The sequence below is a fragment of the Nerophis lumbriciformis genome, linkage group LG04 (assembly GCF_033978685.3).
Source record: "Nerophis lumbriciformis linkage group LG04, RoL_Nlum_v2.1, whole genome shotgun sequence".
Taxonomy (NCBI): Eukaryota; Metazoa; Chordata; class Actinopteri; order Syngnathiformes; family Syngnathidae; genus Nerophis; species Nerophis lumbriciformis.
The window spans coordinates 6,429,394-6,441,453 of NC_084551.2; the positions used below are offsets into that span (position 1 = coordinate 6,429,394).

Here is a 12,060-nt window from a genome sequence, read left to right on the forward strand (position 1 = left end):
CAGCTTTTTGGTTGTTAGAGGTAAAGAGTGTTTTAACGTAGAGTTCTAAATCTTTTTTAAAGACTATAGTTATTATTATTTATTTATTTTTTACCTTTATTTATAAATGTCAACATTAACAAACAGTCGAGAAACAATAATCAAAATAAGTACAAAAACAGTACAAAACAGCGCCAGGGGGTTGTAAATTCAAAGTAACTAAAATAGAATGCAATATATATATATATATATATATATATATATATATATATATATATATATATATATATATATATATATATATATATATATATATATATATATATATATATATAAAATAAACAAAGTGCAAAGCCATAGGCTCACTCAATCTCAGTAAATAACTTAAATTTGGAACACAGCATCATCGTTTTCACAGCTTTTTGGTTGTTAGAGGTAGAGAATGTTTTAATGTAGAGTTCTAAATCTTTTTTAAAGGCACAAAAAATAGGTCAGGTATTGAGAAACTTACATTTATGAATATAAAACTTAGCCAATAGTATAAAGAGGTTGCAAAGGTAAAATTCCTTTTCATTTTTTTTCTCATACTGTGTATATCTAAATAGTAATATCTTAGTGGTCAATTGTACGGAATATGTACTGTACTATGCAATATACTAATAAAAGTCTCAATGAATGAATGAATGAATGAATAAATCAATACTTTTTTTAAAATACCGGAACAGGAAGTTGATTTTTTTTTAAATAAATCTTTATTTATAAATTTCAACATTTACAACAGTTGAAAAATAATAATCAAACAGCGCCAGGGGGTTGTAAATTCAAAGTAACTAAAATAGAATGCAATATATATATATATATATATATATATATATATATATATATATATATATATATATATATATATATATATATATATATATATATATATATATATATATATATATATATATATATATATATATATATATATATATATATATATATATATATATATATATATATATATATATATATATATATATATATAAAACAATTAAAGTGAAAAGCCATAGGCTCACTCAATTTCAGTAAATAATTTAAATTTGGAACACAGCATCAGTAGTATAGTATATATAGTTATTATAATTTTTTTTTTTTTAAACCTTTATTTATAAATTTCAACAGAAACAATAATCAAAATAAGTACAAAAACAGTACAAACAGTACAAAAACAGTACAAAACAGCGCCAGGGGGTTGTAAATTCAAAGTAACTAAAATAGAATGAAATCTTATCAACGTTTTTTTTTTTTTTAATAAAAACCTTTATTTGTAGTGTGCAAAAAAACAACAACAACAAAAAAAACACAACAAGTAAGTACAGAATTATAGTTATTACTACCCTGAATTGATTAATGTGGACCCCGACTTAAACAAGTTGAAAAACGTATTCGGGTGTTACCATTTAGTGGTCAATTGTACGGAATATGTACTGTACTGTGCAATCTACTAATAAAAGTTTCAATCAATGAATCAATCGATCAATCAATCAATACTTTTTTTATACCGGAACCGGAAGTTGATTTTTTTTAAATAAATCTTTATTTATAAATTTCAACATTTACAACAGTTGAAAAATAATAATCAATAGAATGCTATATATATATATATATATATATATATATATATATATATATATATATATATATATATATATATATATATATATATATATATATATATATATAAACAAAGTGCAAAGCCATAGGCTCACTCAATTTCAGTAAATAACTAAAATTTGGAACACAGCATCATCGTTTTCACAGCTTTTTGGTTGTTGGAGGTAGAGAATGTTTTAACGTAGAGTTCTAAATCATTTTTAAAGACTATAGTTATTATTTTATTACCAATGTTTCCCTAAAGTGACGTAACCATCCTGCGACAGGCCGCCGACTGGAGAGAAGACGGACACAAGTTCCAGACAAGATGGCGGCCGCCGACGGGAAGAAGCGTGGCCTGGAACATTTGGACGAATATGAACCTAAAGCCGCCAAACATCTCCGCACTCTACATGACCGCATGTCGGAGAGACGATTAGTTGTCATTCTGGAGGGAGCCTCGTTGGAAAGCGTGAAGGTAAAAGTCTCATGTCGTGTTGTCATTTCGACTAGGTAGTTTCCACAACGAGTGGGACTCCCATTCATCCACCCATTTTCTACCGCTTGTCCCTTTTGGGGTCTATTTGCCATAAACACAATTTCCGCACGGCCTTTGTTTGACTGAGGATCAAATGTGTGACGATGATTAAGATGTACGTGTTCCACCTTGTCTAGGTCGGAAAAAACTTCGAGCTGCTGAACTGTGATCAACACAAAAATGTGATTATTAAAAGTGGAAGAGATCCAGGACACATCAGACCGGATATCACACACCAGGTAATCAGTTATGTGTCGATATGGAGCACCACACTGCAAAAAGTCAGTGTTCAAAAACAAGAAAAAAGATATACAAATGAGGGGTATTTTACTTGAACTAAGCAAAATGATCTGCCAATAGGACAAGAAAATTTGGCTTGTCAAGACTTTCCAAAACAAGTAAAATTAAAGCTGCAAGCAGCATTGGTCGGGCCCGCGTATTTGGCAGGTGCTAGTCCTAAGTGTCCCAATACTTTTGTCAAGTTTTAGTCCCAAGTGTCCCAATACTTTGTCCAGTGTAAGTGTCCCAATACTTGTGTCCAGTGGTAGTCCTAAGTGTCCCAATACTTTAGTCTACTTTTAATGCGAAGTGTCCCAATACTTTTGTCCAGTTTTCGTCGTAAGTGTCCCAATACTTTTGTCCAGTTGTAGTCCTAAGTGTCCCAATACTTTTGTCCAGTGGTAATCCGAAGTGTCCCAATACTTTTGTCAAGTTGTAGTTGTAAGTGTCCCAATACTTTTGTCATATTTTAGCCACAAGTGTCCCAATACTTTTGTCCAGTTTTAGTCCTATGTGTCCCCATGCTTTTGTCAAGTTGTAGTCCTAAGTGTCCCAATACTTTTGTCCAGTTGTGATCCTAAGTGTCCCAATACTTTTGTGCAGTTTTAGTTCCAAGTGTCCCAATATTTTTGTCCAGTTTGCGTCGTTAGTGTCCCAATACTTTTGTCCAGTTTTAGTCCTAAGTGTCCCAATACTTTCGTCCAGGGGTAGTCCGAAGTGTCCCAATACTTATGTCAAGTTGTAGTCGTAAGTGTCCCAATACTTTTGTCAAGTTTTAGTCCTAAGTGTCCCAATAATCTTGTGCAGTTTTAGTCCGAAATGTCCCAATACTTTTGTCCAGTTTTGGTCCTAAGTGTCCCAAAACTTTTGTCCAGTTTTCGTTGTTAGTGTCCCAATTCTTTTGTCCAGTGGTAATCCGAAGTGTCCCAATACTTTTGTCAAGTTGTAGTTGTAAGTGTCCCAATACTTTTGTCATGTTTTAGTCCCAAGTGTCCCAATACTTTTGTCCAGTGTAAGTGTCCCAATACTTTTGTCCAGTGGTAGTCCTAAGTTTCCCAATACTGTTGTCTACTTTTAGTCCTAAGTGTCCCAATACTTTTGTCAAGTATTAGCTACAAGTGTCCCAATACTTTTGTTCAGTGTAAGTGTCCCAATACTTTTGTCCAGTGGTAGTCCTAGGTATCCCAATACTGTTGTCTACTTTTAGTCGTAAGTGTCCTAATACTTTTGTCATGCTGTAGTCATAAGTGTCCCAATACTTGTGTCTACTTTTAGTCTGAAGTGTCCCAATACTTTTGTCTAGTGTACCTACCTTGTCTGCATTGTGTGGGCACGCTGGTGCTTCCTGCTTTTAAGCAGCCATCTTAAAAAAACAGCAGCGCAGCAGCATCAGCGCAGCGGGTCTTTGAAGGGTCATAAAATCAAAACCGGAGCAGGTATTAAAACGCTGTTCTGTTATTTTATACACAAGGGTTTAATCTCTCTCCTGTGTTAGTTTGAAGCCGAAACGACAAACGCGCTCAGAGGAGATAGATTTTGAAGGAAGGTGACCGGTTTTTACAAAAAAATTGTTTTGAAGGGGGAATAGCAAACTTCCTGTTGATTTTTGCTGGGGGTTGTCAATTTATGAAATGTAGGTCTATGTGAGACCTACATAGAGGTTTTTGTTTCATGTCTCTCCGACCAGTGGGAGTTACAGGCAGTTTTGTCATTTTTTTCTTCCGAGGAGCAGTTTTTTATCGGTTTTATTCAAAAATTGCTCTAGAGCGCAAATATTAAATTTGGGGTTAGGTTTTTTATTAGATCGCAATTTTTGGCAGTCCTGATGTGTGCGTTCAGTTTGGTGAGTATTGAAGCATGTTAAGGGGGTCAAATTACAACTGAAAGAGGCAAAAGTTACTGTTTTTAGTACTTTTTTGTCTTGAAGGGGGAATTGCCAACTTCCTGTTGATTTTTGCCCGAGGATGTACAATTATGAAAGGTAGGTGTAAGTCAGACCTACATAGAGGTTTTTGTTTCATGTCTCTTCGACCTTCCTAGTGGGAGTTACAGGCAGTCTAGTTTTTTATTTTCCTAGGGGGCGCTAGAGCGCAATTTTGAGTTTTGTGGTTCGTTTTTTTTTTAAAAAGGCAATTTTCGCAGGTCCTGATGTGTGGGTAAAATATGGTGAGTTTTGAAGCAGGTTAAGTGGGTCAAATTACAGTTTTTTGTGGGTGCGGAAGAATAATAAAGAATAATAAAACCTTAGAATAACAATAGGTCCTTATGTCCCATTGCATAAGGACTCCCTGTGGGAGTCCTTTTGCAATGGGCCATGCGGGCCCTAATTAAAGCTGCAAGCAGCGTTGGTCGGGCCCGCGTATTTGGCAGGTGCTAGTCCTAAGTGTCCCAATACTTTTGGCAAGTTGTAGTCCCAAGTGTCCCAATACGTTTGTCCAGTTTTCGGCCTAAGTGTCCCAATACTTTTGTCCAGTTTTCGGCCTAAGTGTCCCAATACTTTTGTCCGGTGGTAGTCATAAGTGTCCCAATACTTTTGTCTAGTGTACCTACCTTGTCTGCATTGTGTGGGCACGCTGGTGCTTCCTGCTTTTAAGCAGCTATCTTAAAAAAACAGCAGCGCAGCGGGTCTTTGAAGGGTCATAAAATCAAAACCGGAGCAGGTATTAAAACGCTGTTCTGTTATTTTATACACAAGGGTTTATTCTCTCTCCTGTGTTAGTTTGAAGCCGAAACGACAAACGCGCTCAGAGGAGATAGATTTTGAAGGAAGGTGACCGGTTTTTACAAAATTGTTTTGAAGGGGGAATAGCAAACTTCCTGTTGATTTTTGCTGGGGGTTGTCAATTTATGAAATGTAGGTCTAAGTGAGACCTACATAGAGGTTTTTGTTTCATGTCTCTCCGACCTTCCCAGTGGGAGTTACAGGCAGTTTTGTCATTTTTTTCTTCCGAGGAGCAGTTTTTTCTGTGTTTTATTCAAAAATTGCGGTAGAGCGCAATTTTGAGATTTGGGGTTAGGTTTTTTTATTAGATCGCAATTTCTGCTAGTCCTGATGTGTGCGTTCAGTTTGGTGAGTTTTGAAGCATGTTAAGGGGGTCAAATTACAGCTCAAAGAGGCAAAAGTGACTGTTTTTAGTACTTTTTTGTCTTGAAGGGGGAATTGCCAGCTTCCTGTTGATTTTAGCCCGACAATGTACTATTATGAAATGTAGGTCTAAGTCAGACCTACATAGAGGTTTTTGTTTCATGTCTCTCCGACCTTCCTAGTGGGAGTTACAGGCAGTCTAGTTTTTTTTTTTTCCTAGGGGCGCTAGAGCGCAATTTTGAGTTTTGTGGTTCGTTTTTTTTTTAAAAAGGCAATTTTCGCAGGTCCTGATGTGTGGGTCAAATATGGTGAGTTTTGAAGCATGTTAAGTGGGTCAAATTGCAGTTTAATGTGGCGGCGAAAGAATAAAGAATAAAACCTTACAAATTCAATAGATCCTTATGTCCCATTGTATAAGGACTCCCTTTGGGAGTCCTTATACAATGGGCCATGCGGGCCCTAATTAGCTAACCTCAATGAACCCAAAAATACATTTAAAATAAGTATATTCTCACTAATAACAAGTGCACTTTTCTTAAAGGCCTACTGAAACCCACTACCACCGACCACGCAGTCTGATAGTTTATATATCAATGATGAAATCTTAACATTGCAACACATGTTAAGATGTGTTAGCTTTAGCTTACTAAAGTGCAATTTTAAATTTCGCGCGAAATATCCTGCTGGCAAACGTCTCGGTATGATGACGTCAGCGCGTGACGTCACTGATTGTAGAGGACATTTTGGGACAGCATGGTGGCCAGCTATTAAGTCGTCTGTTTTCATCGCAAAAATCCACAGTATTCTGGATGGACATCTGTGTTGGTGAATCTTTTGCAATTTGTTCAATGAACAATGGAGACAGCAAAGAAGACAGCTGTAGGTGGGAAGCGGTGTATTGCGGCCGGCTGCAGCAACACAAACGCAGCCGTTGTTTCATTGTTTACATTCCCGAAAGAGGACAGTCAAGCTTTACCATTGGCCTGTGGAGAACTGGGACAACAGAGACTCTTACCAGGAGGACTTTGAGTTGGATGCGCAGACGCGGTACCGTGAGTACGCATGTAGCTGCGGCTTCCAAACTTTTGATCGCTTGCCCGTACGTGCGTGCCGCTATGTGCATGTCACGTACGTAACTTTGGGGACTTTGGGGGAAATATATGTGCTGTATGAACTTTGGGGAGGTGAACGGTACTTTGGGCTGTGGGATTGCGTGTGTTGTGCAGGTGTTTGAGTTGTATTGGCGGGTTATATGGACGGGAGGGGGGAGGTGTTTGTTATGCGGGATTAATTTGTGGCATATTAAATATAAGCCTGGTTGTGTTGTGGCTAATAGATATGTCTTGTGTTTATTTACTGTTTTAGTCATTCCCAGCTGAATATCAGGTCCCACCCGCCTCTCACAGCATCTTCCCTATCTGAATCGCTCCCACTGCCCTCTAGTCCTTCACTCTCACTTTCCTCATCCACAAATCTTTCATCCTCGCTCAAATTAATGGGGGAAATCGTCGCTTTCTCGGTCCGAATCGCTCTCGCTGCTGGTGGCCATGATTGTAAACAATGTGCAGATGTGAGGAGCTCCACAACCTGTGACGTCACGCGCATATCGTCTGCTACTTCCGGTACAGGCAAGGCTTTATTATCAGCGACCAAAAGTTGCGAACTTTATCGTCGATGTTCTCTACTAAATCCTTTCAGCAAAAATATGGCAATATCGCGAAATGATCAAGTATGACACATAGAATGGACCTGCTATCCCTGTTTGAATAAGGAAATCGCATTTCAGTAGGCCTTTAACAGAAAAAAAAAATCTTTTTTCTCAATATGTTGAAAAATATTCTTAAATTAAGCTCCTGTAGAAGTTTGTAGTGTCTGGCCTGGTTCTGTAGGCTGTCAGTACTTTCAGTCCCTACACTGCAAAAAGTCAGTGTTTAAAAACGAGAAAAAACATACAAAAATGAGGGGTATTTTATTTGAACTAAGCAAAATTATCTGCCAATAGAACAAGAAAATTTGGCTTGTCAAGACTTTCCAAAACAAGTCAAATTAGCTAATCTCAATGAACCCCAAAATACATTTAAAATAAGTATATTCTCACTAATAACAAGTGCACTTTTCTTAAAGGCCTACTGAAACCCACTACTACCGACCACGCAGTCTTAACATTGCAACACATGCCAATACGGCCAATATGCCAATTAGAGATGCGCGGTTTGCGGGCACAACCACGGAGTCCGCGGATTATCCGCGGATCGGGCGGATGAAATTAAAAAAAATTAGATTTTATCGGCGGGTCGGGTCGGGTGATTGAAATAAAAAACAATTTGATTTTAAATAGATTCAGGCGGGTGGCAGTTAAACCAATTGGTAAATATATATACATAGTTAAATGTTGTTACCCACATACGAAAAACGAGCAGGCACCTGCAGCATATGCCACAACAGAAGAAAAAAAGAAGAAGAGATGGACACTTTTACGGAGCGGAGAAGGGACGCCTCGCCGGGGTCCGGGACCGAGGCCCCTTCCCCCGAGAGGGCCCCACCGGGAGCCGTAGCTGAGGCGATCCGCGAGAAGGGCCCGACGCACGTCCAGGGTCACCACCGCGCCCACCGCACCGACACCCCGCCTCGTCCGCCTTCGCCGCGGCCGGCGTCACGCGCAGCTTACCTGCCCGCCACCCCCGTGGCCGGGGGCTCGTAACAGGGGTCACTCCGCGCGCTCCGCCCGCGCAGCTTACCTGCCCGCCACCCCTGTTGCCGGGGGCGCGTAACAGGGGTCACTCCGTGCGCAGTGCGCTCACGAAAGGGGTGGGGCTCACCCTGGTTGATATAGACGGTGGCCATGGAAGTCGGAACCCGCTAAGGAGTGTGTAACAACCCACCTGCCGAATCAACTAGCCCTGAAAATGGATGGCGCTGGAGCGTCGGGCCCATATACCCGACCGTCGCCGGCAGCGAGACGCGCTTGGAGGTGCGCTCAGCGCGGCTCCCATATGATTGCGCACTGGTGTGCGTCTGGGTCGTGACAGCGTGGCACGCGAATGTCTGTGCTGCATTGGATCAGTCTCCTTTCTTTAACAGGCAAAAGCTTTATAACCTTACTAATGCCTTGCATCGTCTATATTAGATATATAACAACGGGCGGGTGCGGGCGGATGGCGGGCGGGTGCGGTTCTGATCAAATGTTAGATCGGGTGGATTGCGGATGGTTGACGACTTTCTGATGCGGTTGCGGATGAAATAATTGCCTATCCGCGCATCTCTAATGCCAATATATTCTCACTAATAACAAGTGCACTTTTCTTGGTAGAAAAAAAAGAATTAGACCTTTTTGCTCAATATGTTGAAAAATATTCTTAAATAAGTAAATGCTAGTGCCATTATCTTGACATAATGATATGCGCTCGGCATCATGATTTTTTTTTTTCCATGCTTGAAGTAAGAAATGACTACCGTATTTTTCGGAGTATAAGTCGCACGGAGTATAAGTCGCACCTGCCGAAAATGCATAATAAAGAAGGAAAAAAACATATATAAGTTGCACTGGAGCTCGGCCAAACTATGAAAAAAACTGCGACTTATAGTCCGAAAAATACGGTACTTTAAAAAAGTAGTTTTATACTTGTGAGTGTTGATGACACAGCTTTGCATCAGTTGATATTCTAGTTTCAAGCATGTTTTACTCAATATAGGTCATAAAATCGCAGTAATATCTTACTGAGATCATTTAAGACCAAAACCCTTAAAACAAGTAAAACACTAACATAAAATCTGCTTAGTGAGAAGAATGATCTTATCAGACAGAAAATAAGCAAATATCACCCTTATTTGAGATATTTCATCTTACTTAGATTTCAGTTTTTGCAGTGCATTTGTTTGGCAAATACACTATATTGCCAAAAGTGTTTGGCCACCCATGCAAATGATGAGAATCAGGTGTATACAATCAAGCACTTAGGCATGGAGACTGTTTCTACAAACATTTGTGAAAGAATGGGCCGCTCTCAGTGATTTCCAGCGTGGAACTGTCATAAGAAGCCACCTGTGTAACAAATCGTGAAATTTCCGTGCTCCTAATTATTCCATACTTGCCAACTTTAGACCTCCGAATTCGGGAGATTTGGGGGGGGTGAGAGGACGCTAAAGGCAGTGCCTTTAAGGCACGACCCCCAATATTGTTTGTCAGGCTGGAAATGCTGGACATTATTACTTGCCGTAGTTTTGAAGCAATGCATGATGGGAATCCGGATGTTGTGTGTCAGTGTATTAACGTGCCGGCTGGAATAAACACACGCTGAGAAATCGCTCCGTGCCTGCCTACTTTATGGGTTATAGATAAACCTATGGATAACGGAGACATAAATAATAGTCTCCTTTTCAGGTTGTAAAGGACGCTAAAGGCAGTGCCTTTAAGACACGCCCCCAACATAGTTGTCCGGCTGGAAATCGGGAGAAATTCCGGAGAATGGTTGTCCCGGGAGATTTTCGGGAGAGGCACTGAAATTCGGGAGTCTCCCGGAAAATTCGGGAGGGTTGGCAAGTATGAATTATTCCAAAGTCGACTTTATTATAAGAAAAGTGAAGAGTTTGGGAACAACAGCAAGTCAGCCACCAAATGGTAGGCCACGTAAACTGACAGAGAGAAGTCCGCATAGTGCAAAGACTTTCTGCACAGTCAGTTGCTACACAGTTCCAAACTTCATGTCACCTTCCAATTAGCCCACGTACAGTACGCAGAGAGCGTCATGGAATGGGTTTCCATGGCTGGGCAGCTGCGTCTAAGCCATACATCACAGAGTCCAATGCAAAGCTGTGTGGATGTATGTATAACATATGGATGTATGTATAACATACATTCATAAACATGGACGCATATATATTTATTTATTTTATATATATATATATTTATATATTATTTATATTTATTTATTTATATATGCACCGTATTGCTTTTTTATCCTGCACTACCATGAGCTTATGTAATGAAATTTCGTTCTTATCTGTGCTGTAAAGTTCAAATTTGAATGACAATAAAAAAGGAAGTCTAAGTCTAAAGCGTCGGATGCAGTGGAGACGCGTTCTCTGGAGTGATGAATCACGCTATTCCATCTGGCAATCTGATGGACCGGTCTGGGCTTGGAGGTTGCCAGGAGAAGGCTACATTTCGGACTGCATTGTGCCCAGTGTGAAATTTGTTGGAGGAGGAATTATGGTGTGGGGTTGATTTTCAGGAGTTGGGCTTGGCCCCTTAGTTCCAGCGAAAGGAACTTTGAATGCTTCCAGGATACCAAAACATTTTGGACAATTCCATGCTCCCAACCTTGTGGGAACAGTTTGGAGCGCGGGCCCCTTCCTCTTCCAACATGACTGTGCACAAAGCAAGGTCCATAAAGACATGGATGACAGAGTCTGGTGTGGATGAACTTGACTGGCCTGCACAGAGTCCTGGCCTGAACCCGGTAGAACACCTTTGGGATGAATTAGAACGGAGACTGAGAGCTAGGCCTTCTCGACCAACATCAGTGTGTGACCTCACCAATGCGCCTTTGGAAGAACGGTGGAAAATTCCGATAAACACACTCCGCAACCTTGTGGACAGCCTTCCCAGAAGAGTTGAAGCTGTAATAGCTGCACAAGGTGGACTGACATCATATTGAACCCTATGGGTTAGGAATGGGATGGCACTTCAAGTTCATATGTGAGTCAAGGCAGGTGGCCAAATACTTTTGGCAATATAGTGTGTACCTTTGTCATTCTTTAGCACTCTTGTAAGATGGAATGAAAACATGCACACATGACTAACTTAAAGTGTTCTTTCTTCTCTAGTGTCTGCTCATGTTAATGGATAGTCCACTGAACAGAGCGGGCCTCCTGCAGGTCTACATCCACACGGACAAAAATGGCTTAATCGAGATCAACCCGCAGACTCGCATCCCAAGAACCTTCCCGCGCTTCTGTGGCCTGATGGGTAAAACGGGTGTTGTTAAAACACGACCTGCATTTTAAACATCTCTCTAATATATATTTGACTATTTCAGTTCAACTGCTGCACAAGCTGAGCGTGCGAGCCTCCGACGGTCCTCAGAAGCTCCTGAAAATGATCAAAAACCCTGTGTCGGACCACCTGCCTCCCGGCTGCCCGCGGATTTCCACGTCTTTCTCGGCCGGAGAGGCCGTGTGCGCTCGCTCCTTGGTGCCACAGGGGCCGGCCGCAGTGGTGATCGGAGCGTTTGCGCACGGAGCGGTGAGATGCCTTATTTAAGTCTTGTCTAGTGTCAGATTCCTGACGAGCGTCTCCTAACAGGTGAACGTAGACTACACGGAGAAGACGGTGTCCATCAGTAACTACCCCCTCTCTGCAGCCGTGACCTGTTCCAAGATCTGCTCTGCTTTTGAAGAGGTGTGGGGGGTCTTGTGATAGAACCCCACCCTCGCCAGGAACTTTTTGAATAGACTGGACCAAGGATGCTTAATGTGGACCCTCTTTTATACAACATGTCATTTCTACAGTGACGACTCCCATAAAGAAGCTTAAATGCTT

General features: G+C 40.6%; 1 protein-coding gene across 2 annotated transcripts; it reads left to right on the top strand.

Annotated features, from left to right (window-relative positions):
• The first annotated feature begins 1,688 nt into the window (after positions 1–1,688).
• Positions 1,689–12,060, top strand: emg1 (EMG1 N1-specific pseudouridine methyltransferase). Of its 2 annotated transcripts, XM_061944539.1 has the most exons (6): positions 1,689–1,802; positions 1,905–2,095; positions 2,293–2,394; positions 11,346–11,487; positions 11,558–11,763; positions 11,824–12,060. In XM_061944539.1, the coding sequence occupies exons 2-6, from the start codon at positions 1,946–1,948 to the stop codon at positions 11,935–11,937; spliced, it is 714 nt and encodes a 237-aa protein (XP_061800523.1). In that variant the 5' UTR covers positions 1,689–1,802; positions 1,905–1,945; the 3' UTR covers positions 11,938–12,060. The 2 variants fall into 2 exon arrangements, with proteins under 2 accessions (XP_061800523.1, XP_061800515.1); XM_061944531.1 differs by having other exon boundaries at positions 1,758–2,095.

What these genes read in the sequence shown, in the direction of transcription:
- emg1 (XM_061944539.1), top strand. Translation starts at nt 1,946, where the DNA reads ATGGCGGCCGCCGACGGGAAGAAGCGTGGCCTGGAACATTTGGACGAA. An exon ending in CCTCGTTGGAAAGCGTGAAG is followed by an intron (nt 2,096 to 2,292) that starts GTAAAAGTCTCA and finishes CACCTTGTCTAG; the next exon opens with GTCGGAAAAAACTTCGAGCT. An exon ending in GCGCTTCTGTGGCCTGATGG is followed by an intron (nt 11,488 to 11,557) that starts GTAAAACGGGTG and finishes TGACTATTTCAG; the next exon opens with TTCAACTGCTGCACAAGCTG.